Source organism: Podarcis melisellensis, assembly GCF_964234715.1.
Source record: "Podarcis melisellensis genome assembly, chromosome: 13".
Taxonomy (NCBI): Eukaryota; Metazoa; Chordata; class Lepidosauria; order Squamata; family Lacertidae; genus Podarcis; species Podarcis melisellensis.
Window position 1 is genome coordinate 10,912,821 of NC_138545.1, and position 27,801 is coordinate 10,940,621.

The window sequence follows — 27,801 nt, forward strand, 5'->3', positions numbered from 1 at the left end:
GGCTTTCTATTTGCTCACCCACGGCGGAAGGACGGCTCCTATCTCCGCCCGCTGCCTCCTCCTGCAAAACAGCACATAGCAGGCCCTGGCCAATATCCCTCTTCCACCTTTAATTGGCTCCATCAACAGAAACATACCAAGGGATAGTGTATAGAAAAAAATAATAATAAAGGGAGGAAGGGGAGTCCGCAGCACCCAACCGGGATGGCGTCTTCGCTTGTCAATGGTCTTCGGCCGATGGCGCGAATCCTGCCCGCCCAGCCCCATCCCACAGTAGCATGGCGATTTGTGTTTTTTTTGTTTTTGATCGTCCTTGGAAAAAAAGTGTACGTAGGAACGCGAAACTGTCGTTTCCCCAACCCCGCCCCTGCTGCTTCCGCCGCAAAAGGGCCGGGGGTTATTTCACAAAGACAACGTTGTTGTTGGAATTGCGGGAGGCCAGCCAAGCTAGAAACACATCCCTGTGAATGAGAGAGAGACAGAAGCAGAGGTTTAGTCAAGAGGCAGAAGTATATGCAGCAGCAGTTCCTGCAGCTGCAAAGATCCTTACTCTAAAAACTTGCACAACAGGAGTGGGAAGCCGGTGAACCTCCAGTATCTTGCCTAGCACTGACTGGGAGATATATGTATTTAAAAATGCACTTTATTTCATGTCCCCCCCCCCCCCGCAAGAGCTGGCAGCGGCCCTCCTTTTTTCACAGCAACCTATGCTTGGGTTCAGTCTCAGTCTGCCCTCATAACCTGAGCTTGCCATTACAAAGAAACGATGGCAGCAGTGTGTCTTGCTGTGCGCCATTTGCAGTGCATTGCTGAACTGGATGTTTGTTCAATAATGAAGATCTGGCGGATGCTTCTCCCTGATCTGACTGGCTTGCACATCTTCATTCCCTGCTCCCAAACCACGTGGCTTGGCATTGCTGAGGCAGCTGAAACTATTTACTCTGTGTATTCAAGTAGGACCGGTGTGTTTGTGTGTGTGCATTTGTATTGCTCCCTCATTTGTCTGCCAAGTGTCTAGTCCTCACAGAGGAAGAGGATAGACTGTACACCCTCTGTTATCAGACTTGAAAGCCCATTGTTCAGCCCAGAGACTGAGGTCCAGCTTCAAGGGCCTTCTGGTGGTTCCCTCCCTGCGAAAAGTGGTTACAGGGAACCGGGCAGAGGGCCTTCTCGGTGGTGGCGCCCGCCCTGTGGAACGCTCTCCCATCAAATGTCAAGGAAAGAAACAACTATCTGATTTTTAGAAGACATCTGAAGGCAACCCTGTTTAGGGAAGTTTTTAATGTTTGATGTTTTATCGCTTTTTAAACATTCTGTTGGGAGCTGCCCTGAGTGGCTGGGGAAACCCAGCCAGATGGGCGGGGTATTATTATTATTAGGCAGCCCTGGCTGCCCACCCACCTGCAATGTTTAACCACACACTCGTTGCTGCAATACTCGTTGTCCCATTCGCTGTTGGCCACCGGAGGGTTATCGCAGCCTGCGCGGACGCAGCGAGGGTGCGGGGACAAGGCCACAGGCGATTCAGACACTAGCTCCACGTGCATCGGTGTTGGAGACTCCACCTGGGGCAGGGGAGAAAAAACTAAAGTAACTATGTGCCTTGTTGTCAGTCGTGCGCCTGGGGCAAGTAAACCTCGATTCCAAGCAATCCGGAGAGAAACATACAGAGCAAAGAGTCTCCATTTTCCTCCCCCTTCTGTGCTATTGTTCTCAGGCCAATGTGAGAATGGGATGCAGGACTCAGACGGGCCCTTGGCCTGATCCAGCAGCCAGGCTCTTCTTGCGTGTGTGTGTGTGTGTGTGTATAGGCTCACTTGCACCCTGGTCCAGTTCCGAGGACCTCCTGGAGGTTCCCTCACTGAGATAAATGAAGTTACAGGGAACCAGGCAGAGGGCCTTCTCGGTGGTGGCACCTGCCCCGTGGAACATCCTTCCATCAGTTGTCAGAGATAAACAATCATACGACTTTGAGAAGATAAATAAATCTACCGTAATTAAATTAAATTGAGATGTTTCCTCCTATAATTAATAAGTCCGTAAGTCCCATGAAGTAAAAACAAATTAAGATGCTCAGGGGTCCTCTTGGATTGACCCAGAAACTCGATTATAAGAGTTTCTGGCACGCATACATATTTATGTATGCAACCATGGCTGCTCCGATGTTATTGGCCCAGAGATGGAAAGAAGATAAAAGTCCCAACCAGAGAAGAATGGCAGATCAAGTTGATGGATTACGCCAAAATGGCTAAAACAACTGAGAATCAGCAATCGGGAAGGCCAAAATTTTAATAAGGAATAGGGAAAATTAATTATTTCTCTAAAAAACCATTGTAACCAATCAAAATCGTTAGTAGGGTCAGAATAACACTTGTAGTTTAATGGTGAACTTTGGACATAACGGAGAGATAAAAGATTTGGATGATTATAAAAGATGCAGCAGGAAACGATGAACAATAGGACCCACAAAGGGGAGGTGGGAAGTCCAGGAGATTCTCTGGAATCTCGTTTCTGTGTTGCATGTTGGATATGGACTGTAAAACTTTAATTGGAAAAACCAAATAAATAAAGGTTTCCTACATGCAAGCAAGCAAGCACCCGCCCACCCGGCTCAGCGCTCCTCACCTCCGGCACCACGTCTACGGGCTCTGGGGAAGCTTGGAGTTCGGCGCTGGGCCTCTCGGGGCTGCCTTCTTCCGTCCGCAGGGCGATGGGCTGGATCTGCAGGGCGGGTGGGGGCAGGATCTTGATCTGCAAGGGCGGCGGCGGCTGCTGCAGGTTGAGGCGCACTTTCTGCTGCAGGGGCGGCTGCTGCATGGCCTGCAGGGGGGGCGGCTGCTGCAGGATGGCAACCGGCTGGGCCGGCGGCTGCTGGGGCATCTGCTGCAGGGGCGGGGGCTGGAGCCGTGGCAAGTGCATGGAAGTGGCCGCCGCCGCTGCCGCCAGCACCGAGCGGGTGACGATCTGGGTGGTGCCCGTGCCGGCCTGCAGCTGCCCCAGCTGGATGCCGCGCGACGTGACCATGGTGGCGGGGATGACCGTCACCACGCCGCCCTGCGAGGTGACGGCCAGGGAGGACGGCAGCATCTGCTTGGGGATGATGATCTTGGTGATGCTGGTCTGCCCCCCCGCCTGGGGCCCGCCCCCCGAGGTCACCACCACGGTGGGCTGCGTCGAGACGACGGTCGGGGCAGGAGGGGGGCTCTCCAGGGCCGGCGGGGTGGGCGGCATCGGGGCCGGGGGGGAGGCGGACTCCACGGCGGGGGCCGGCTGCTCGGAAGGCGAGGAGATGGGGTCCAGTTCCACCGTTTCTACAACCGTCTGTGGAGTGGAGGGGAAGAGAAGAGTCAGGAAGCTGGGGGGGAAACAATCTAGGGGGGCTTTTGGGGTCGCAATGCAGGTGGCAACTGGTTAAGCTTCCAAAAGAAATGAGAAGTCAAGGAAAGGAAAGGAAAAGGGGAAGGCACAGAAAGCTCCCCCATTATTGGGGGCAGCTGATCTTGCACTTCCCATTCTGCCCCCGAAGAAGCATCACAAAAAGGTCCCTTCCCCAGGGAAGAAGAAGAGTTTGGATTTGATATCCCGCTTTATCACTACCCAAAGGAGTCTGAAAGCGGCTAACATTCTCCTTTCCCTTCCTCCCCCACAACAAACACTCTGTGAGGTGAGTGAGGCTGAGAGACTTCAAAGAAGTGGACTAGCCCAAGGTCACCCAGCAGCTGCATGTGGAGGAGCGGAGACGCGAACCCAGTTCCCCAGATTACGAGACTACCGCTCTTAACCACTACACCACACTGGGAAGCAGAAAATAGCTGCTCCTGACCCGATCCAGTTAAGAGAAGGGTGGGCAAGCCAGGAGTGTTGTGTTTTCTCCTCTACTTCTCCGCAAGCACCTAGGAAGTAGTCTCTAGTTACACCACAGATTGGGCTGCCAGAGGAGATGCACATCAGCAGCAGAGCCCATGCAGGAAGTCCCGCCTTCGATGCTTGGCGTCTCCAGGGAACAGGTGACAGGAACATAGAAACTGGCCACACCCATTGGTCCATCTAGCTTAGTTTCCCCCAAACTTTGGTCTCCAGTTGTTTGGGGAATACCATTCCCATCATCTCTGACCACTGGTCTTGCCAGCTAGGGATGATAGGAGCTGTAGTCCAAAAACAGCTGGAGACCCAAGTCTGGGAAACACTGAGCTAGCTCACTACTTTCTACGCTGGGTAGCAGTGGCTTTCCAGGGATTCGGGACAGGAATCTTTTCACAGCCCTGCCTGGAGATGCTGAGAAGTGAACTAGAAACTTTCTGTATTCAGAGCAGATGCTCTCCCACTGAGCGACGGCCCTTTAAGCGATGGGACAGAAGACCCCTCTCCTTTTTTCAGCCTGGAAAGCCACTGCAGGACAGTTCTGGGCTGGAAGGACAGGCTTTTCTAGCCTTTGCAATCCTGGTACCTTAAATTTGGAGAACAACTCCCGTCAGACAGCATGGCTGGGGCTGATGGGAGTTGTAGTCCAAAGGAATCCAAAGGCACCAGCTTGGCAAAGGCTGTTCTGTCTGGAAGAAGGGTAGTTTTCTAGATTTCTTGCTGTGTCCATTGAGGCAGGAAAGGAGAGGGAAGGACAGCTTCACACCCCTGCAGTCCTGGGAATGGCAGAGGCAAGCAGGCTCATCTCTCTTACCTGGCACTCCTGGTTGTCACGGTAGGCCGCCAGTGCTTTCAGGTACTCCTTCTTTGCTGCCTCCGTTTTCCGCTTGTACACCTGGCAGGGAGAGAGGAAGGAAGGCTGTGGCAGAGGCTCCCTCTTTAAACCACACTGCTTTGCCGCACCCCTGGCGCACCCCAAACTGTTAGGGAAGGCAGAACTACAGACTGCAGCGAGGACCGGCAAACCACAGGCACTGCTTAGCAGAAAGCCTGCAAAGATCAAGAATTACAGAGATGGAAGGGACTCTGAAGATCATCTAGTCCAACCCCCTGCAATGTAGAAATATGCAGCCGTCCCATATGGGGATCAAACCTGCAACCTCGGCATTATCAGCACCGTGCTCTCTAACCAACTGAGCTATCCTGGCTGATCATTCCATTCCGTCAAAAGAAGCATGTGATCAACCGAATAAAACGTCTTGCAATTACTCATGAGGATTGTTGCATTAATTTTTTTAAAAAAATGGAAGAAGAGGAATTCCTAGGGGGAAGACTTTTCAAAGATGAACGCTGCAGTTTGCATTCTCTTTTTTAAAAAAGTGATCTCTTTAGAAACACAAAGTTGGGACAGGACCTTGGAGGTCTCTATGCAATGCAAAATCTACAACAACAGGGGTGAGCAAACCTATGTGGCTGTCAGATGCTATTGGCTGGGGCCACTATACTAAACAGCTCCCCCTCCCTCTGTAAGGGCAATGCTGCACGTTCACAATCTCCCCAATGTTTCTGCTTTGCTCCTTTGCAGCTATAGCCTCCTCCTCAACCCCTCAGCAATGCTGCCCCCCCAAAAAACCACCCTCCCCAGCCCCTCCCACTTCACCCTCCCTCCCTGCTGCCCAACCCCCTTGGCACGCACTTGCTTCTGCTCCTCCCCCAAGCTGTCCCACATCGAGGCGACAATCTTGGAGACCTCGCCGAAGGTGGCTTTGGGGTTCTGCCCCTTGATGGCCGCCTGCGTGTCGCGGAAGAAGAGAGCATAGGCCGAAACGGGCTTCTGGGGCTCGTTGGGGTCCTTTTTCTTCTTCTGCTTCTTGGCCGGCTTCTGCTTTTTCCCCACGTCCACCGCCACCACGGGTGCCACGATCGGCGCGGGGGCCGCCAGGGCCATCACTGCCGGCTTGGCGACGGAAACTTGCTGCAAGGACAGAGAGGGAGAGGGAGAAGGTCGGAAACGGGCTCCACGGGGCAGAGGGCACGGCGGTGGCAGCAGCAGCTAGGGGGGATTCGCCCATGGGGGGGGCGGGTAGAGAACCAATTCCACTTTGCTCAGTGCATAATCCCAAACCGTTCCCCCCACCCGGATCTCATCAAGGATGATAAGGAATAGACGGAAAAGGCAGGCAGGCAAACGGCAGCTAAGCTGGGCTGGCAGCATTCAAAGCAATTGAAAGGAAATGGCCTAACCACAGCGCAGGAGAGGAAGTGGGCCACTTTTGCATGTAACAACGGGCGTTTGAAAGAAAAAAATGGAATGGAGAGGCCCTCGCTTTTAAAACAGATGGGGAAACCGGCAGTCGTCCAGAGGTTGCCGGACAATTGCCAGCCCAGCCCACTCCATTTCTCTCACCATTGAGGCTGCGGGGAGTTGGAGCCTAGCCACACTGGGAGGGTCCTGGGTTAAGCGCAAGATGTCCTGGGCAATAGCCCCCAAACCAAAATATTGGAGAGCCTGAATGGGGCAACAGGTAGACTGAATTCACCACCTGCTCACCTGACCCAGACGGTCATGGAATCATAGAATGTTAGAGCTGAAAATGACCCTAAACGCATCCATGACAGATGGCCATCCAATTTCTGCTTAAAATTGGAAATGGAATGGGGAAGGCTGACTTATCGCGTTTGTTTTTTAATCTTGCCCTCCTCCCAAGTAGTTCAGGGCAGTGTACATGCTCCCCTCCCCTCTCCTTTTATCTTGGCAACCCCCCCTGTGAAGTAGGACAGGGCAGTGACAGATCAAAGATCACCTGGTGAATCTCATAGCAGGGGATCTGGACCTCGCGTCATCCCAGTCTGACACTCTAAACCCAGTGGGAACCTTTTCTCCTTTTTTGGTAGCCCTGAGGCAACATGCCCTGGTGGAGGAACCTTCCAGGGGCCGCATATCAGTGATGAGAGGCCAGGGCCAGAGGCAAAGCAAGCAGAGCAATGGCGCTCATGTTCCACCCATGCAAAAACAAGAGGAATCTGCACATGCACAAACCGACTCTGGACACCAGCCGTTCAGGCTGGGACGCCCCTGAATGCCGTCAAGCCAAGACTCACCCGCCGGATCTCTTCCGTCTCTTCCTCATGCATGGAACTGGTGGGCGAGGGGGTGGGTGAGAGCCGCTCCTCGGGCGACTGGGCTGCGGGGGGCAGGATGGCGCTGCCCCCCAGGCTGAGGCCCAGTTGCGAACTGAGCTCCGACTGGTCAATGGTGGTCAGCTGGCCATGCCCCATCAAACCGGAGCTGATGTCCGCCATGGGCACATCAATGGTGACGGGCGGGTTGGCGCTGTATTGCGTCCCCATGGGGTGGTCCAAATCCTGCAGAGGGAGAGGGAGAATTCAGAGTCGTGTCAATGGTTATAGAAAGGCAGAAATCTGTGCGACGGTCTGGCTCTCCGGTAAGAAAGATGCCCAACAGCTCCTATTCCCTCCAATTCGGAAAAAAACCAAACAGTAGCAAGCTAAGAAGTGTTTCCTGGAACAGGCCAATGGCCCAGTCCAGCATCCTGTTCTCACAGTGGCTAACCAGAAACAAGATCCCTCTCTCCTCCTGCGGCATTACTGCCTCTGGCCATGGAAGCAGAGCATAGCAGCCATTGATAGCCTTCTCCTGCAAGGAGTCCCTTGCATTGTGTATCCTCTCTTGTTTCACTTGGGCTGAAGTGTAGAGAACAGCGCACATCTCGGCCAAAGCCCTCTGCTCTTGTCAGAGGGTTTGGGGGAGAACCAGGAGCTTATCTTGTTTGCTGATAACAGCAGCACAGCAGACTCCTGCCATTTCCTGCTGCACAAGGAAGATGCTGGTGGAAGAAGGAAATTCAACCCCTGAGCAAACGACCCTGACCAGCCTGAATCCGTTTATTATTGGAGCTTAATACCTTACATGTTTTTAAATGGGTGCGTGAATTAATAGAATGTTTAATTGCACAATGAAGCTGACTGAAAAGCTCCAATGGAGTTTGGCGACAGGACACAGATGGCAAAATGGGCTCCTGTTCAGGATTTCAGCCAGTTGTGGTGTCTTCTAGGATGCTCTCATTTGGGAGAAGCCCAAAGCTGGCAAAAGTACATACAACTCTCAGGCATGCACAGACCCCAGCCAAAAACAAAGGAAGGCTGAGAATGTTCCCCAGTGACCACAGAATGCTGCATGTCAATAGGAACAGAAAACCGGAAAACTGGGAAGTGGGGGAAGAGTGAAATGCCATGCTTAGAAGGAATGGCTGGTTGGAAACTACAATAGGAGCACTCCCGCTAAGAGGAAGAATACGCTGCAACATTTTGTTGCAGGTCCCACTTATAAATACTCCTCCTCCTCCTGTCTGTCTCTGGTGTCTTTTTGGTGCTTAGCAACTTTCTATTGAGCCAGGCCATTGGCCCACCTAGCTCAGTATCATCGACACTGATTGGCAACAGCTCTCCAGGGTTGCAGGCAAGTCATCTTTCCCAGCCCTACTGGGAGATGCCAGGGATTGAACCTGGGACCTTTCTGCATGCAAGGCAGATGATCTTCCACTGAGCTACAGCCCCACTGAAGACCCTCCTGCATCTGTACTGGATTTGAACTTGCTTTTACACATGGAAGTATTTTTTTAAAAAATTGTTAGAATCATTTTATATATATACGACATATGAAATCAGGCAGTTGCTTTTGCAGCTGATATTTTCATTGCTTGGACATTTTTTGGGAAGCAACTGAAGAATGGAACACAGAGCCAGTGTGGTGTTGTGGATAGATTGTCAGGCTAAGATCCAGGAGAGACCAGGGTTCAAATCCTCGACTTGGCCATGAAACTCAGTGGGTGACCTTGGGCCAGTCATTGCATTTCAACCTGTTTTTTAAATTGGTTTTTTCCCCCTATTATGTTTTTACTGTAATTTTACTGGTGTTAGCCGCCCTGAGCCCGGCTATGGCCAGGGAGGGTGGAGGATAAATAATAATAATTCTTCTTCTTATTATTATTATTATTATTACACTCTATCCTACCTCGCAGGGCTGTTGTGAAGAGAACCATGCATGCCACCTTGGGCTCCTTGGAGGGAGAGGAGGCAAAGTTTGTGGCGAAGACAACAAACTAACAAACTGAGGACTTCTAAAAGGAATCACACAATGTGGAGATTGGCAACCAGCACTGACAGAAGCCGCCCCCCTCTCAGACACCAGTGTTTGCTGCAGCCAGGATGGCACAAAGATGATTTCTGGAATCGTGTTGGGGGAAACAGCTTGGACGCTTCTGGCATTTTCCTCCCCATCTCCTGAAGCCAGCTCCACGAGAAGGTGGGGCAGTTCTCCTCCATGACAGCTAGGAATTGAACCAACTTGCCCTGGCCTGGAAGAATCCCTCAAAGGGTACGGGCAAATCGAAGGCTAACACACGATAACCCACAAACTGATTTTGCCCCAGAAGATACTGCGCTGCCCACCAGGGGAGTCATATGATGACAGCATGCACTCTCAAAACTATGTAAGGCAGGGTACTCACCATGGCCAGCCCCCCGCTCAGCAGTCCCCCACCTTGCTCCATAAGACCAGGGCTGATGCCCACAGGTATGTCAAGCGCCTGCACCCCATACTGGGCAGAAAAAGTGGTGTCTGGGGCAGTCACGGGGTCGCCCAGGTCCTCAAAGTGGCCAACCACATCAGAAACGGCCAGGGAGGGGTCAGCGTCCAGCGTGATAGGTGGGATCTCGAACTCTTCATCCCCCAGGCTTGGCGTGTGGAAGGTCTGAGCAAAAGGGAGGGAGGAAAAGAGAGAAAGAGAGACTTTGATGCAGATGTACAAACTTAGGAAAGGCACATTACACTAGATCAGATGTTGTCCATCCAGCCTGGTATGGTCTATTCTGAGCCAAGAGGCCCTTTAGGGTCCCTGCTGGTGTAGCGGTTAGGGTGTCTGACTAGGACCTGGGAGACCCGAGTTCAAATCCCCCACTCGGCTGTGAAGCTCGCTGGGTGATGTTGAGCCAGTCACCGCCTCTCAGCTTAATGTACCTCACAGGGTTGTTGTGGAGAGGGGGAAAGAACCATATGTGCCAGGAAAGGTGGGATGTGAAAGCAAAAATAAATAATAAAAAGCGAGACTTATTTAAGGATGCTTCTTAAGTTCTGATTTTCAGAACAAGGCGATTCTCAATTTGCAAGCTTTTTAAGCTTCAAGAAGGAACACACAGAGCAAAAAGTCTTGCCTCGGGTAAACACCAAAGCCTGCTCTCCCCCTTGTTTTCATTCTCTGGGGTCTCCGACAAGAGGACAGTTCCTTGAAATTGGAAGCACCAGGAATTGAACCAAGAGCCTTGTGCACAAAAAATAATTTGGTCTGCTGCGAGCTGCAGGTGGCAACATCTCCCCGGTGCCATCAAGCACTTGCATTCCACACTCTCCGCTGCCAACTGCCCTGCACCCTCAGCCCCTGCAAGCAGACAAACTCACCTCGGCCCCCGACAAAAAGGGGTGCGCTGTCCCGGTGATAGCCAGGTAATTCTCATTTCCTCCAGGGAACTTAGGGGGGAAAGGGAAAACATTAGCAATCCTTTATTTACTTTTCCTCCACCACAAATGCCGCCTCACCCCAAGTCCAATATAACCAGACAAATCAAATCCATGGTGCAGCGCCACTCACACTTTGGGAACTCACAAAACCATCACTTGTGACCTCCACCTCTGCAGTCTTAAAAAGCTCATTAGTCAGAAGTTGATACTGAATAGGAACGAAGGAAGCCACCTTAAAAGGAGTCACACCACTGGTCTATCTAGCTCAGTACTGTCTACACCAGGGCTTGTCAACCTGGTCCCTACCGCCCACTAGTGGGCGTTTCAGGATTCTAGGTGGGATGTTGGGGGTTCTACAGCATAAGCTGAATCCTCCTTCCATTGAGCACTGGTGGGCGTTAAGGAAATGTTACCATTAAGAAAGATGCATTAGTGGGCGGTAGGTATAAAAAGGTTGACTACCCCTGGTCTGGGACGCGGGTGGTGCTGTGGGTTAAACCACAGAGCCTAGGGTTTGCCAGTCAGAAGGTCGGCGGTTCGAATCCCCGCGATGGGGTCAGCTCCCGTTGCTCGGTCCCTGTTCCTGCCAACCTAGCAGTTCAAAAGCACGCAGTGCAAGTATATAATTAGGTACCGCTCCGGTGGGAAGGTAAACAGCATTTCTGTGCGCTGCTCTGGTTCACCAGAAGCGGCTTAGTCATGACCCGGAGTCTGCGGACAAATGCTGGCTTCCTCGGCCAGTAAAGTGAGATGAGCACCGCAACCCCAGAGTCGTCTGCGACTGGACCTAACGGTCAGGGGTCCCTTTACCTTTAGCCCTGGTCTACACCGACTAGCAACCGTTCTCCGTGGCTTCAGGCAGGAGTTTCTCCCAGCCCTACCTTGGGATAAGAACACAGAAGAGCCCTACTGGATCAGGCAAACAGCCCATCTAGTCCAGCAGCCTGTTCTCACAGTGGCCAACGAGATCCCTGCAGGAAACCCGCAAGCAGGACCCAAGCACAAGAGCCCTCTCCCCTCCTGTGGTTTTCAGCAACTGATATTCAGAAGCACTGATGCCTCCAATTGTGGTTAGTAACTTTGTGGCTAGTAACCTTCTCTCCCACAAATTTGTTCAACTCTCTTTCAAAAGTCAGTGGCCATCACCGCCTCCTGTGGCAGCAAGTTCCATAGTTTAATTACGTGCTGTGTGAAGAAGTGCTGTCTTTTACCCAACATTCAGTTTTACTGAATGCCCACAAAACCCACCCTTTGAGTTAAGTTAGGCTAAGAGACAGTATAATTGCCCAGGGTCACCTAATGCAGCTTTGTGGTTGAGCAGCAAAGGAATTTCAACCTGGACCTCCCTGGGCCTAGCCTTGCCACGCTACCACACCGAGAACACTGCTGTTTTAAAAGTCACCAGTGCAGTGTCATTCAACATCACAATATATCACCAGCTAAGCTTCACAATATATTCATATGCCAAGATGTCTGAAATAAGGATGGAGCTATGTAGAGGCACTAACTAGCTTCTCGGTTTTCCCCACATTGTGATTTTTGCATACCACACACAGACACACATCATGATTCACGATATATTGCCAGGTCAAAAATTATGAAACTGATTATCACGATATGGACATCAAACCAGTTCCGAATGATATATAGGTACATCAGCAAGTAGTGGGGGAATGAAAATGTCATCTATGGTGCCAAGGCTTTCCGCATGCTTTCACCCACTGGCCTTACCCAAGGTCCAAAGCAGAGAGTGTCACCAGCCCACAATTTTTTTTTAAAAGAAAAACATTCAAACTACTGCTGAGCCTTTAACAGGCATCAGCACACAAAAAGCTTTTCGCAGCACTGAGACCAGCATTTTCTCCTGCTAATGTCTGCAAATCGAGCAGCTGTTTAAGAAATCACAGCAGCAGAGGCCAGTAATCTTACTGAAGCAGAAGTCAAGAAGCTTAACAGCCCAATCCATCACCCTACCCAACTGCTACGCTCTGAACCCCTGGTGCTGTGCAGTTATTGTATAATGATTGGGGGGGGGTGCTGCTGCTGCTCCAGCATCCCTCAAGAGTTGCTGCCAGTCAGAGTAGAAAACTAGATGAGCTTATCATTCGACTCAGTAAAAGGCAGCTTTGTATATTCATGCTCCCCATACCAAATCAATGAATGAATGAATGGAAGAGACACGGCAGAAAGGGACTCTAGCATTTTCAGAATTCCCGCCCTCCTCTGTTGGACAGGCCTGGTTTCTATGCAGAGGGCCAGACTGGGGTTTGTGTGCACAAGCATCAAAACTCACTGCTGAACATTCCTGCCCCAATGCTCCAGGTCCTGGATAACCATAATCTTAATGGGTGTGGGAGGAAGTATGCTGCAGTTGCCTAGCAACCGCACAAGGAGATCCTCAGCCTCTTCTCACGGCAAGGGCACAACATGTGGATTCCATGATTGTAATATCTGCTTAGACACAGAGGGTTGTGTGTTTGAGCCCCAGTGGAACCACTATGATTTAAGAAGCCAGGACGGCTGAGGTGCCTACAAAGTCACCATCTCCCCTGAGTTATGGGTTCAAATCCTACTCGAGACAAGTAACATTTGAACTGACTATAGCTCAGAGACAGAGGAAACTGTTTCCTGGTAGAAGGTCTCAGGTTCAGTCCCCAGCATCTCCAGGTAGGGTTGTGATTGTTCCCTGCCTGAAACCTTGGAGACCGACTGCCAGTCAAGTGTGGGCAACGTTGAGCAAGATGGACCAGTGGTCTGACTCAGTATAAGACAGTTCCCTATGCTCTAACAGAGCAGAGAGTTGAAAAATAATAAAACATGGTGGAATTCCTATTCAGTGCTTCTGAACACACACATAGAGCCAAGCACAAATGTGAATTTAGAACTTCTAGAGCCTTCCTGCCACTTCATACTCCCTGATTTACAGCCCCCTGAACACAGGTCCATATGTTGTAAGCAGGTCTGTTACGAGGACAAGTACCTGTAGTCAATTTTAAGGTCAGGTAATTATTTCATGCAGAGGCACCTTGTAATAAGCAGGGTCAGTGAGCTAAATGAGTGGTACTTTGACCTTCATCCAAGCACATGCGTCAAGGCACTCCTTGGATGCAGGTAGTCCCAAGGTGCCCTGCCCAAGATGAACAATGACATCACTGCCTCACACAGTTTTGAAAGACTATAAATGGCAACTGAGCATATTATGAGAGGAAACATCTACAGTATAGTCATCATGCAGCTCAACTGTATTCCAAGCTAACATGAGCAGATTGGATACAACAAGGGATAGGGCAGCCTTCAATCTGATTCCCTCAAGATGTTTTGGACTATACTCCCATCACTCCCAGCCAGCATGGCCAGGCTAGCTGGGGCTGATGGGAGTCATAGTGCAAACCATCTGAAGGTAAATAGGTTGGCAAAGGCATATGTAGTTGGCACACAACTTCAGGTTCGGAAGAGCCCAGAGGTCATTGGATCCAACTGTCTATCCCAGCCAAGCAGGGTACATCTTACACTCAAGCCACACCAATGGGACCAACAAATGTCAAAAGGATGACATGCAAGCAGTTGAAAGTGTGCAACGCCAAAGTGCTCATGGAGGAGTAACTTCAGATGGACCATACAGACCAAACTATAGGAGAACAGCTATATGGAAAATTAGTTCCTACCCAGTCTAACCTGGGATGGGTAGATATTCTTTCCTAGGGAGATTAAGACTAAACAAATAACATTCCTCCTAAAAACAAACTTATATGGACTCAAGTATATTCTGATCAACATTTTAATGCCATTTCGGGGGTATTTAAGATGTGTGCATGTGATGTGGAGAAGAGACACAGAAGGAAGATCACAGGCTTTTAGAGAACAAATGCCATTTTTGTGCACACGTAAGGTAGGTCAATCTGCAAAGAGCTCCCCATGAGCAATCCATGCCACATTTATCCGCGTTACTAGGAGTGAAGCACCCACAATGGGGTGGGCAGGAATCCACAGCTGGCCTTAATACAAGATGCAAGCTGGACTTAGTCCACTCTAACCAAGCACAATCCAAGGTCTGAACTTTCACCTTTGTGCCCCGGAATGAACTCCACTAAATATTAACTTGCTTCCTGGTGGAACAAGGACACCCCCTTTCTCCCCACACACTTCCTTAAACGTCCCCAACTGTGTCATATGTCTGGTGTGGGGTTCAACCCACAGAGGATGAGCCAGCCAGTGGCTATTAGCCAAAAGAGCTAGAGGGGTCCTCCACATCCTCTCAAATGCCAAAAGGAGGCAAAAAGAGAGATTGGGGGGTGGGTGATAAGAAGTTAGGAAGATGGACAGGGTAGGAGAGGCCAAGTTGGGCCCAAGGCAACTGCTGAACCCCGCACCCCTCCCCTCTTTTGCCTTCAGTTGGGCTCCATAAGGAAGCGTTGGAAGGTACCAAACACACAATCGGGGGGGGGGTTACATTGCACCCCCTGATAACCTCAGCCCCATCCCACTCCCCTTCCTCCCCAGCCCCATATTATGTCCTTTCCCCCCGCAGAGCCAATCCCATGGGGACCCATTTTAAAAGGCATGGGGGACCCACAGTCTCCCACTACCCCCAGCGTGGTTGTCCCAGGGTCCCTACCGCCAGTTAGGCTCTCTTACCTCCATGGCCGCAGCTTCAGAGCCTCGCCGAAGAGAGGGGGAGACCCCGCCGCACTCTCCCCCTCCCCCCCGTCTTTCTTCCCCAGCTCCTCAACCGGAACCGGAAAGCCCTTCCGCCCACCCGACCTAAGGCCGGGAACGCGCGTCACTTCCGCCCGGCCTTCCCTCCGTTGCTATTTATTACTTCTCTGAGGGGAACTATTGGGGAAATTTTCCTTCCCACTCAGCCCCCCACTGTCGGACGGCCGCGGCTCTTTCTCTGAACACGCCCGCCTGAGCCGTTGAGGAGGAGAGGATAGAGCCGAGTCGAAGGGGAGGCTAGAGAGCAGTGCGGGGCAGGAGGAAGGGCAGATGCTAGAGCGTCCCTACGCGCACGTCGGGAGAGGGTAGTAGACCAGCGGATGTGACGTACAACGGCCGGTTCGGCAAACCGCTTAACGGTTCGGGTTGTTCGTTTGTTTTTGCAGGAGGAGGAGGGGCTGTGACGTTAAACCTCCAGGGTGCCTAGAGCGGCGCAGGAAACGTGGCTCCGGCCAACGAGGGACGGGCCAGAGCGGCCGCGGAAAGGACCGACGAGCTCTGTAGCTACCGGCTTGCTGGAAAAGGTGCCGGAAAAGGAAAACCAGAGCGTCACAGGGGGAGGGAGGGAGGGAGAGGAAGGACAGGGAGCGCGAGAGCAATAGATATGGCAGCTGTTGAGTGAGCTAGAGTGTCCCCTGGAGAACCTCCAGGCCGGGGCTGGGGTTTAGGGGGGCTTCAGAGCCATGTCCTACGCCTATCTCTTCAAATACGTCATCATCGGGGACACCGGTATGGGCGGGGAAAATGAGGGAGTTTCAGCCTGGGATCGGGGGAGGGGACTGTGGGGGCGGGGATATTATTATTTAGGGCAAATAATGTGCACTTTGGTCACCATGTAAATACATATACACACATATATAGAGAGAGAGATGTCACTATATAGAGTGTGCGACCTTACAACAACCCTGTGAGGAAGGACACCGTTGATCCCATTTTGCAGATATTGACCATCTGACACTGGAAAAGGACCACTTCCTTGCTCTGGGTTCCCCAACACAAGGCTACAAATCTTGTGCACATTTGTTTTGTTTGTGACATTATTTATAGCCCCCCTTTTTTTGCCACTGCTCACCCAAGAACGCTTGACGTTTACTAAAATCACACTAGAATTAAAAGGACAGAACAAAGCACAGTTTAACTAACAAAACACAACATCTACTTGGGAGTAAGCACCACTGAACTCTGTTTACTTCTGAGTAAACATGCATAGAATTGGGCTGTCAGTGTGGGAACCACGGAAAGGCTTGGATAGGTCTGCCTTACATTTTTGTTTTTTTTAATTCCTCCTCCCTGTACTTTTTAATCGCAGGGATCTTGGACCCAGATGATGATGCACAGGTATAAAATCGCTGCTGTAAAAAAAATCACTGTCTAAACACATATAACCCATGATGACAGGTTACTACAGTTCAGGAGGATTGTTGCATTATGTTGCAATAGTAGTACAGTAATAGTAACAACAGCAGGTTTCCAAACCCTGTTAAAAGCTGGAGGTGGACAGGACAGGGCAAAAGGAAGCATTTTCAGTTTGTTTCTTTTACAAAGAGATACAGTACAGTCATACCTCAGGTTGCGAATGTGACTGTAATCTGGGAGGAAACCTGGGAAGTGGACACAAATAGGGAGTTGCAGAGGCAAGGTGTCACGAACAAAAGGCCTCCCTCAACTGATGCCTTGTCTCCACTGGCTCTCTTCAGTATTATAATTTAGATCTTTGAGTAGGCTGAACAGCAGTAATATTATCAATTATACACAGTAATCTTAATGCCCAGTCCCACCCTCACCAACCATACACAAAGTTTGGGTAAGATGGTCTAAGCTCCGAAGCCAAGATCCTGCAAAGTCCCCGCAGACCAACCATACTATTTCTTACATATAATCTTACAAGTCTCTCAAACACTGAGACTCCATAAGCGGTTTAGTCATGCTGGCCACAAGACCCAGAAAGCTGTCTGAAGACAAACACCAGCTCCCTCAGCCTGAAACAAGATGAGCGCCACACCCTATAGCCAAGTTTGACTTGACTTAACCGTCCAGGGTGCCTTTACTTTTACCTTTTTACCTGCCAATATAGAACAGAGAGGTGGTGAGATTCAATTGTGCTGTTGATCAAAGCAATGGAAGATGGGAGTGGTTTCACATCTGCTAACCAAATTGTGGAAGTGAAATAAAGGGTCTCTTTTTCTCTACAAGACAGTATGAGTTATTACCTACAAAGCCTTAAAGGGATGGGGAGCTTGGGGCACTGCAGGTGTTGCTGGACCACAACTCCCATCGTCCCTGAATATTGTCCTTGCTTTTTTCTGGGGCTGATGGGAGATGGAGTCCAGCAATATCTGGAGGCTCATGGGTTATCCAACTCTGCCTTAAATGGTCCTTCACATTGTTGTTTAGTCGTGTCCGACTCTTCGTAACCCCATGGACCAGAGCATGCCAGGCACTCCTGTCTTCCACTGCCTCCCGCAGTTTGGTCAAACTCATGCTGGTAGCTTCGCAAACACTGTTCAGCCATCTCGTCCTCTGTCGTCCCCTTCTCCTTGTGCCCTCAATCTTTCCCCACATCAGGGTCTTTTCCAGGGAATCTTCTCTTCTCATGAGGTGGCCAAAGTATTGGAGCCTCAGCTTCACGATCTGTCCTTCCAGTGAGCACTCAGGGCTGATTTCCTTCAGAATGGAGAGGTTTGATCTTCTTGCAGTCCATGGGACTCTCAAGAGTCTCCTCCAGCACCATAATTCAAAAGCATCAATTCTTTGGCGATCAGCCTTCTTTATGGTCCAGCTCTCACTTCCAGAGGTCCTTCACATTAGTGAAGAGCAAAGACATTCTTGTTTAGCCTTGCATACTTGCCTTTTCTTCCCGAATTATGGATCATGTTGTTTCTGGGCAGTTACAAAATTACAAATGGAAAAAATAGCAAAACATACATTTAAAAACAACATTGATAAAGCCAGTGTAAGAGCCACATAAAAGGGAGCATGATGGCTGTATAAAGGAGGAACTACTGTATATATGGCGAATAAATAAAGTCTCAAGAGAAAGTGTGGAAATTCTCCCAGTATGTTTGCAGAGGCTTCCATGTAACTTGTACAACTCACAGGCAGCAAGGTCGGTCCATAGGGCAAAGAAGGCCCCGTCCCACCAACCAATTCAAAATGCTGGTTTTGACCTACAAAGCTTCAGGATCTCAATACCTTAAGAACCGCCTCTCCCCATATGAACTGACTCAGACCCTCTGCTTGTCATCCAAAGCCCTTCTCTATGTCCCCACTCCCCGAGAGGTTCAGAGGATGGCAACATGAAAATGAGTCTTTTCTCTGGTGGAATGCTCTCCCCAGAGAGGCTCGCCCAGCGCCATCATTACATGACATTAGATGCCAGGTGAAAACAGTCCTCTTTACTCAGGCCTTTGGCCGTTAAACAATCTATGGCCTGTTAAATGGGGGGGGGGCTGTTATTACAATTGTTTGATGATTATGCGGTGTCTTATGTTTTTTTATTATTACGCCGCGTAAATTAAGTTCCTAATGTTGTATACCACCCTGGAATCTTTGGATAAAGGGCAGTATATAAATTTAATCAATAAATAAAATTAAAACAAAAATAAACATCAGTTGGCCTTCTGCCAGCCTCCACCAGGGGCAGCACTGCCTGTGGGCTTCCTCCTTGTTGCAGGTGTTGCCTTTGTAGAACTCAGCTGGGAACAAAGCTAGAGTTAGGTGTCTCTGTTCGGCACTGGCATTTGTGAGCCTTCCATCCTACGGGTCTCAATGGGCACCAGCCACCACTGATCAAAGGGTTTGTTTGTTTGTTTGTTTTTGTACAACAGCTTCTGAATTTATTTTCTATTTTTTTCCTCCAAAGGTGTTGGAAAATCCTGCCTCTTGTTACAGTTCACAGATAAGCGGTTCACAGCTGTCCATGACTTGACCATAGGTGAGTCCCCAATGGGCCTTGGGGTATTATTTAAGCAAGGTTCCAGAGGAGGGGGTGTTGTTGCATGTATTTGGACTGGAGGAACAAAGCTGGGGGGACACAATGCCCTACAGCTGGGTGGTAGGGAGAGAACAGGGGAGCACAGAGGCTCTTTTTCAGCAATTACAGAAATGCAGTCCATAACAACAGCATCATCTCTCTCTCTCTCTCTCTCGTGTGTGTGTGTTCTTCTTCTTCTTCGAACAATCACTCATGACCGAGTAAGATTGTCTTCCATGAACACAGTCTTAACAGTGAGTCCGTAAGTGACTGTGGAGGCCAATTCTGGATCCACACATCCTTCCACAGTGGGGACATAGGTTTCCAGACAGGACTTAATCACAGTAAGGGTTTGCCAAGCGTGCCTTCCTCTTAGCACGTTTCTCCCTTTCATCCTGAGTTTGAGCATCTTCAAAGCCCACAACACCTTTGGTAAAGGCTGTTCTCCAACTGGAGCACTCATAGGCCAGTGTTTCCCAGTTGTCAGTGTTTATACTACATTTTTTAAAAAGATTTGCCTTGAGTGAGTCTTTAAACCTCTTTTGTTGACCACCGGCATGACACTTTACATTTTTAAGTTTGGAATAGAGTAGTTGTTTTGGGAAATGATATCAGCCATCCTCACAACATGGCCAGTCCAACGAAGTTGATGTTGAAGAATTATTGCTTCAACACTGGTAATATTTGCGTCTTCCAATACACTTTGTTCACCTGTCTTCCCAAGTGATGTGTAAAAATTTTCGGAGACACCATTGATGGAATCTTTCGAGGAGTTGGAGATGGCATTTATAAGTGGTCCATGTTTCACAAGCATACAGTAAGGTCTCTCTCTCTCTCTCTCTGTGTGTGTGTGTGTGTGTGTCTGTATATGTAAGTAAGTATGTATGTATGTGCATACACACGAGAGCCACATAGGCAAAAAGGGTCTCCACTCTCCAGGAGCCTGCAATTTAAAATAAAAGAGTGACACAGAGAGATGATGGGAAAAGCCTGGAGGAATGAATGTGGTTAAGACCAAAGACACATGCTTAGCAGTTTGGATAGCAGGTGGGAATCAGGAGGAAGAAGATAACCCATGAGGATAAAGGGGGATTTGAGCAGGGGCAGAGGAAGGGGGTTTGGTGGGGGCAGGCTGCCCCAGGTGTCACCACTGAGGGGGTGATAAAATGCCTGGCGGCACTCACCACAGGGCCTACAGTGCGCCCGAACCACACGTCTCTTCTGGGAGTGACACAGTGGCTTGGGCGCCTGCAGGCTCCGTGCTACCCCAAATGGTCCGCCTGCCACCTCCCCCTCAGCTGTAGGGCAGCTGAGTGGGAGGAGGCAGACAGACTTCTCAGAGACCCCATGGAATGTCCTGCCCCGGCTGGCCCCGCCCCTTGGCGCAGGGCATGCACCGCCCCAGGTGCCTAATTGGCTTGCTCTGCTGCTGGATTTGAGGACAACGGGAAGGAGAGAAAAGATGCCACATATGTGTCCAAGCCAGGAGTTTCATGTCTAAGGACCAGTGAGGAAGAATGGGTCGCTTATAGGAACAGGAGCCCTTGGGTTGGCTGAGGGTAGCAGAACTGGAAGGAGTTGCGGGGGGTCACAGGTTGGGTTATAATGAGAAACATGGGTTGAATGATATGGCGGGTTGGGGTTGTGGAGAGTTCCTCCCCTCTGAGCTTTCTCCTGTTCTTCCATTTCTCCACCAGGTGTAGAGTTTGGTGCACGGATGGTCACCATTGACAACAAAAAGATCAAGCTGCAAATTTGGGACACGGTGAGCTCCCCTTGAAGCCTTGACCCTTTGCAAATGCGAAGGAACGATCTTGGGGACCGGAGTGCCAAAACAGAGCAAGGGCATTTTAGCTTCACAGGGATCATTTTGTTTTAGTTGGTTGTCTATCCCCATCTTGGGCATCTGCTCCCAGCCAGTGTTCCAACCTGTTTTGTTTTGTTTTAATTAAGTGTTGACAGGCAGGAAATTATTCCTCCAGCCCTGTTTAACCAACTGCTCCAGGGCTGCAGAGTTGGAAGGAAGAAAGGAACAAATTAGGAGAATAGAGAGGTTGGAATTTCAGGAGGAGGGGTTGTGGGTCCGAATTTTGGAAAGTGGAGGGGGGAGGGGGATAATTCTCAGGGATCTTCGGAGGAAGCCATGATTGTTAAATTGGTAAAGTACTTTAAATGTATGGTACTGATATGCCCTAAAACAGTTAAAAGGTAAAGGGACCCCTGACCATTAGGTCCAGTTGTGGCCGACTCTGGGGTTGCGGCACTCATCTCGCTTTATTGGCTGAGGGAGTCATGTGGCCAGCATGACTAAGCCGCGTCTGGCGAACCAGAGCAGCACACGCAAATGCCGTTTACCTTCCCACCAGAGCAGTACCTATTTATCTACTTGCACTTTGACGTGCTTTCGAACTGCTAGGTTGGCAGGAGCAGGGACTGAGCAACGGGAGCTCACCCCGTCGCGGGGATTCGAACCGCCAACCTTCTGATCGGCAAGCCCTAGGCTCTGTGGTTTAACCCACAGCGCCACCCATGTCCCTACAGCGCCACCCGTGTCCCTCTAAAACAGTTAGGAGGCCTCTATTCCAGTTAAAATGCCCAGGGTTTCCTGGGAGGAGGGATGGAAAGGGGATGAGTGCTATAGGTGTGGGCATGCTTAGCTAGTAGTTTAGACAGCTCCGTTTTTTTGTGCTTCCTGATTGGTTCTCTCCCACTCCAAAGGCTGGCCAGGAATCCTTCCGCTCCATCACTCGCTCGTACTACAGAGGGGCTGCAGGAGCTCTGTTGGTGTATGACATCACCAGGTGAGGACAAGGCTCTCAATGGCTACTACCCATGACGGCTATGCTCTGCCTCTGCGGCTGGAGTAATTCTGGAAATTACCCAGGAGAGGAGGGTGCTCTTGTGCTCAAATCCCACATGCGGGTTTCCCACGGGCATTGGGTTGGCCACTGTGTGAACAGGATGCTGGACTAGATGGGCCATTGGCCTGATCCAGCACGCTCTTCTTATGACGTCAGACCGCGGGTCTTAGGGTCCGCATGGCTGAGAATGTACTGCACAGAGTTCAACTTGGGGGAGGGGACAGGGACTTTATGTTCTGCTCACTGCTGGCCCAGATGAGTGGTGGAACTTGCTAGGCTCCCATTCCCCCCACTGCACACCCTGATCTACCTTTCTTGCTCTGTGCAGACGGGAAAGCTTCAACCATTTGTACACCTGGCTAGAAGACGCGCGGCAGCATTCCAGCTCCCACATGGTGGTCATGCTCATCGGCAATAAGAGGTATCCGATCCTCTTCTGCTTCCTAACTCACCTGTTCCCCCACCCCCACCAGCCAAGGACTCGGGGTAGATCATGGGTAGGTAATCTCCTTCTCAATCCAGCCCGCGGATGGTCCGGGAATCAGCATGTTTTTACATGAGTAGAATGTGTCCTTTTATTTAAAATGCATCTCTGGGTTATTTGTGGGGCCTGCCTGGTGTTTTTACATGAATAGAATGTGTCCTTTTATTTAAAATGCATCTCTGAGTTATTTGCGGGGCATAGGAATTCGTTCATTTATTCCCTCCAAAATATAGTCTGGCCCCCCACAAGGTCTGAGGGACAGTGGACCGGCCCCCTGCTGAAAACGTTTGCTGACCCTCTGGGGTAGATAATAGTGAATTGGGATGTTTGTATATTATTTTATGTGTAAATCACCTTGAGGTGGTGGTTTAGCTGATTAGTAAATTAAGTGGAATAAATAAGAAGAAGAATATATGTGTATTTGTTTTTGTATATGTTTGCACTGTATTGTGAAATCGCTTCAAGGTGCTTCGTAGGGAGTGATTCCTAAATTAAATTATTATTATTATTAATTAATCTTTCTTGCCTCTCTCATCCCGCAGTGACTTGGAGAATCGGCGAGCTGTGCGGAAGGAAGAAGGTGAGGCTTTTGCCCGGGAACATGGCATGGTTTTCATGGAGACCTCTGCAAAGACAGCATCCAACGTAGAAGAGGTGAAGAAAGTCCTGGGTGCTTGCCTGCCCCCCTACCCCCCGCCCCCTGCCAGTCCGTGTTTCCTTTTGGGTCAGGAAAAGCATTCACATAACTTATTCTGCTTACCGCATGCAGGAGAACATATACTGCTTATATTTCTTATACTGAATCAGACCACTTGCCCATCAAGCTCAGTATTGTCTACACCGGTGGTTTTCAACCAGTGTGCCGTAGCACACTAGGGTGCCTTGAACGATGACCAGGGGTGCTGTGAGCAACACTGGCCTCTGTCCCTCTTTCCTTCCTTCCCTCCTCTGATGCCGTCTCACGTCTCTGCCTCCCAAAGGCTTGCAGAGCTGTTTGTTGCAGCTGCCCTGGCTACAAGCTCCACAGGCAAATGGTGCTTCTGGGGCTGGCCAGGGGGTGCTGGTTGCCAGGAGTGAAGGCTGCCTCGGAGTAAGCAAGCAAGTGGGCGAAGGAGCCCAGCTAGCCAGTCCACCAGCCCTTGCTGTTGGGAATGGAGACTAGTGAGAGGCTGGGCAAGCAAGTACTGCGCTGGCCTTTCTTGTGCTTGCTATGTGCAAGGCCTGCCTGGGAGGGGAGCCTTTCTGCCATGCAGGTTTGGCAGTACCTGCTGCTGACCCTGCCGCCTCCCAAGGTAAAGTGCTGGCCTCACATTCACATTCCGTTGGGACACTAAGGCTGGGTGTATCCTCTTCCCAGGCCCCGGTGGGGCAGTGTGAGGAGGCACTTCTCCTTGGGGGCAGATCAGAGACCAGGGGCAGTGGCAGCGGCTGCCCAGAGGACTCCCAAGCAGAGGGGAGAGGAGAGGAAGCTGAGGGAACACTCCACAACGGTGTTTGAAAAAGGGCGAGGGGCAGCCAGCTCTGCAGGCAAGGGGTGACATAACTGGCTCCTGAGTCCCACAGGGGTGCCGCGGAAAGAATGTAATTGGCCAAGGGAGCCATGGACTCAAAAAGGTTGAAAACCTCCGACCTGCACGGACTGAAGGTGGCTTTCCAGAACTTCCAGCAGAGTTCTCTCTCTCCCAGTGCTCCCCAGAAATGCTGGGAATTGACCTTGTGTATGCAAGACGCATGTTCTGTCACTGAGCTACAGATGGGAAGGTCTGAAGGTCTGAAAGCCTGCTCCTTGGAAGTCCTGCACTGCCCTGGCTTCTGAGGTTTTGACAATCCCCACCCATACAATTTCATGCCCATCTTAGCTGTCATGAGGACCAGAAACTTTAAATGGAAACAGAAGTCCCCATTTAGACTTGTATGACTGGTATTGGAAGCGTACAGAGGTTCCTGGATTCTCCCAGGTCCATTTAACTCTGCAGTTTTCCAATTAGGTTGGGGGGGGAATGTAGCTGATGTGGAGTGGGATGGGGGGGGCTGCTAGCCTTCTTACCACACCATATCTAGATGGCTATTTGTGGAATATGGTTGGGAGGGGGTGCGGAGAGGTGGGGGAAGAACCCAGCTCTCATACAGTTTAGAAAAGCTTCTTTGCCTGATCGCTTGAAGGTACCGTATTTTTTGCTCTATAAGACTCACTTTTTCTTTCCTAAAAAGTAAGGGGAAATATGTGTGCGTCTTATGGAGCGAATGCAGGCTGTGTGGCTGTCACAGAAGCCAGAACAGCAAGAGGGATTGCTGCTTTCACTGCGCAGCAATCCCTCTTGCTGTTCTGGCTTCTGAGATTCAGAATATTTTTTTTCTTGTTTTCCTCCTCCAAAAACTAGGTGCGTCTTGTGGTCTGGTGCGTCTTATAGAGCGAAAAATACAGTAATTCTTGTTTGCTACAGGTGACACATGAAGTAACTGTTTACAAGCCCAATCATGTATTATATAGACAATAAGGGCTCAGACAAGAGGGGATTTGCTGGTGCTCAGGTCCATCTTCCTGCCATGGCTAGCTGGCAGCTATCTGTGATACCCAACAGCTGCTGGAGAGTTCATCCTGTACAGCCTTCATCAGAATGGTTTGCCTGCATATATTTTGGCCTGTATCGTTCCCTCTGGTGGGGACTGAGCAAGCTTAGCAGGGACAGAATGCTGACTGTGGATTAGGAGGAGGAAAACAGAAAAACGGGATGGGTAGACAGCATGGAACGCAGTGCCCTGAAAGAGGGAAAATACCCCCCCCCCTTTGTACTAGTGCCAGACCCATTTCTGTGTCCCATGTTGATGTGCAGAATAGGAACTTGTCTTTATTGCTGTATTATTTTACCCATCTTGCTTGTTTCTTAAAAAACTTTCCCTCTTCTATCTACTCCTTCCAGGCCTTTCTCCATACAGCTAAAGCCATCTATAAAAAGATCCAGCAAGGCCATTTTGATGTTAACAATGAGGCAAGTCAGACCTAGCGGCCTCCCTTGATGGCCCATCAAACCTATAGCTCAAAATTTTGTGATGGGGCCGGGGTGGGGATTGGCTAAGGGGTATGTGTGTAAGTACAAGTAGTTCTCAGATTTGTAAAGTGATTTGTATTAAATTTTAACGCAATAAAACTTGATTTTGTATATAAAGATACTAGCGAACATAGGTAAAAAGTAAAGGTAAAGGACCTCTGGACAGTTAAGTCCAGTCAAAGGCGACTATGTGGTGCGCCGCTCATCTCGCTTTTCAGGCCGAGGGAGCTGGTGTTTGTCAACAGACAGCTTTCTGGGTCATGGGGCCAGCATGACTAAACCGCTTCTGGCACAATGGAACACCGTGATGGAAGTCAGAGCGCACAGAAACACTATTTACCTTCCTTCCCACCAGAGCGGAACCTATTTATCTACTTGCACTGGTATGCTTTCGAACTGCTAGGTTGACAGAAGCTGGGACAGAGCAACAGGAGCTCACCCTGTCGTGCAGATTTGAACTGCCAACCTTCCAATCAGCAAGCCCAGGAGGCTCAGTGGTTTAGACCACAGTGCCACCCATGTCCCCAGCGAACATCGAGAGCTGCCTTATACCAGCTCAGACAATAGTCACATTGGACTGTAGTGATAAACCATTGCTTAATGCTACATGAACAAGCCTAGGCTCCTGCTCAGGTCATGCTTTCCTGTCGTCGCCTTTCACATGGTTAGAAGATAGAGAAAGTGAAAGCTTCCCAGCTTAAATGTAACTTGTTGCTTAAACGCAAACCAAGATCATGGTTTGAACATGAACTATGGTTTTTGTTTTTGTTTGTTAAAAAACCTACATCAAACCATGTGCTGGTTGAAACAAAACATAGGGTTAAATCATGTTCCTCAGCTGAGACAAACAAAAAACTCTGTTTAAAAGAAGGTAAATGCTTCCAGATTCCTCCTGCTCATGCAGAGAAGGAGAGCAGGGAATGTACCGGCTGGAAGGAGGCAAAGCTCATTCACGCAGCACTAAACCAAGGTTTAGATTAGAGGATTATACAAATTAATGGAGGCTATTGATGGCTCCTAGCCATAGTGGCTATGTTCTATCTCCACAGATGGAGGCAGCAATGCTGGAAACTACAGAAACCCAGTTTCAGACTTTTAAAAGACTCGGTTGAAGGAGTCTCTTGGAGGAAACAGAGCAAGGGTAGTCAATGCTTCGCCCTCCAGATATTGCTGGTCCACAACTCCTATCAACATCTGGAAGGAAACAAGATTGGCTACTCCTGGCCTAGAGGGACCGCCTCTTTCTGCGGCTTGCCAAAATGGGCTTGGGCGGTCACAGATGGTATCATTAAAGTGGTCAAAGCAGTCCTGGCTTTCCTTCGTATTATTGTTAACTAAGCCCTTTTATTTTTTCACCTGCAGGGAAACGGCATCAGGATCGGCCCCCAGGAACCCACAGGAAGATCCTCCACTGGCCACGGTCGTCAGGCCTCTGGAGACCGGTCAGGTTGCTGCTGAATTTCCCCTGAAGTCCATCCAGGCTGGGGAACACATGGGAAGATGCCTCTTCGTGTCATGCTCTCTTTCTCTCTTTCGGTTTCAGGCACCAGACTGGGAGCAGGAATCCTTCAAGTTCACCTTCCCTCGACCTTGTTACAGCCTATCTCTGCCCTAGAGTTGATTTTGGCCGGTGGCTGTTGGGGTGCTAGTAGTAACTCTTCCAAAAGCCTCCCATTTGAGGACCTCTCTTCACTCCCTCATAGGCGAATGGTGCTTCCAGGTTCCCTCCTCCACCAATCTGTGCCTTTCCTCCAGCAGTTTCCTCTTCTAATGTTGGAGCTTTCCATTGCCCACACTTTGGGTTCACAGATGCCTTGGCAGAGGAGCTGGGGAGAGTGTAATCCAGGCCAATCTAACCAGTCTTAGATTTTAAGATCTACTGCACTGTTGTTTCAGCTTTGTATTAAATATTTCCATGTTTGACATTATTCTCTGACATGTCTTCTTCTTTGTCTTCTTTGTTGATCACTCGTGGCCAAGTAAAATTGTCTTCCATGAACACAGTCTTAACAGTGAGTCCGTAAGTGACTATGGAGGCCAATTCTGGATCCACACATCCTTCCACAGTGAGGACATAGGTTTCCGGGTGGGAGTTGATCATGGTGAGGGTTTGCCAAGCGTGCCTTCCTCCTAGCACATTTCTCCCTTTCGTCCTGAGTTTGTGCTTCTTCAAAGTCCATGGTAAAGGCTGTTCTCCAACTGGAGCGCTGGTAGGCTAGTGTTTCCCAGTTCTCTGTGCTTATACTGCCCTTTTTTAGGTTTGCCTTGAGAGCGACTTTAAACTTCTTTTGTTGTCCACTGGTATTTCGCTTTCTGTT

At 49.9% G+C, this 27,801-nt stretch overlaps 2 protein-coding genes across 2 annotated transcripts; one reads left to right on the top strand and one right to left on the bottom strand.

Moving 5' to 3' along the window:
• Positions 1–90: 90 nt before the first annotated feature.
• Positions 91–15,626, bottom strand: TOX4 (TOX high mobility group box family member 4). Its single transcript, XM_081885240.1, has 9 exons — positions 15,035–15,626; positions 10,340–10,408; positions 9,393–9,635; positions 6,964–7,227; positions 5,558–5,836; positions 4,676–4,756; positions 2,626–3,321; positions 1,402–1,565; positions 91–461 (listed from the first exon to the last, which is right to left on the bottom strand). Exons 1-9 carry the CDS (start codon positions 15,038–15,040, stop codon positions 398–400), a joined length of 1,866 nt encoding a protein of 621 aa, XP_081741366.1. The 5' UTR covers positions 15,041–15,626; the 3' UTR covers positions 91–397.
• A 49-nt stretch (positions 15,627–15,675) lies between these two features.
• RAB2B (RAB2B, member RAS oncogene family) lies at positions 15,676–27,411 on the top strand. Its single transcript, XM_081885280.1, has 7 exons — positions 15,676–15,844; positions 18,978–19,049; positions 20,786–20,853; positions 21,807–21,889; positions 22,278–22,370; positions 22,976–23,087; positions 25,355–27,411. The coding sequence occupies exons 1-7, from the start codon at positions 15,799–15,801 to the stop codon at positions 25,436–25,438; spliced, it is 558 nt and encodes a 185-aa protein (XP_081741406.1). The 5' UTR covers positions 15,676–15,798; the 3' UTR covers positions 25,439–27,411.
• The last annotated feature ends 390 nt before the right edge of the window (positions 27,412–27,801 follow it).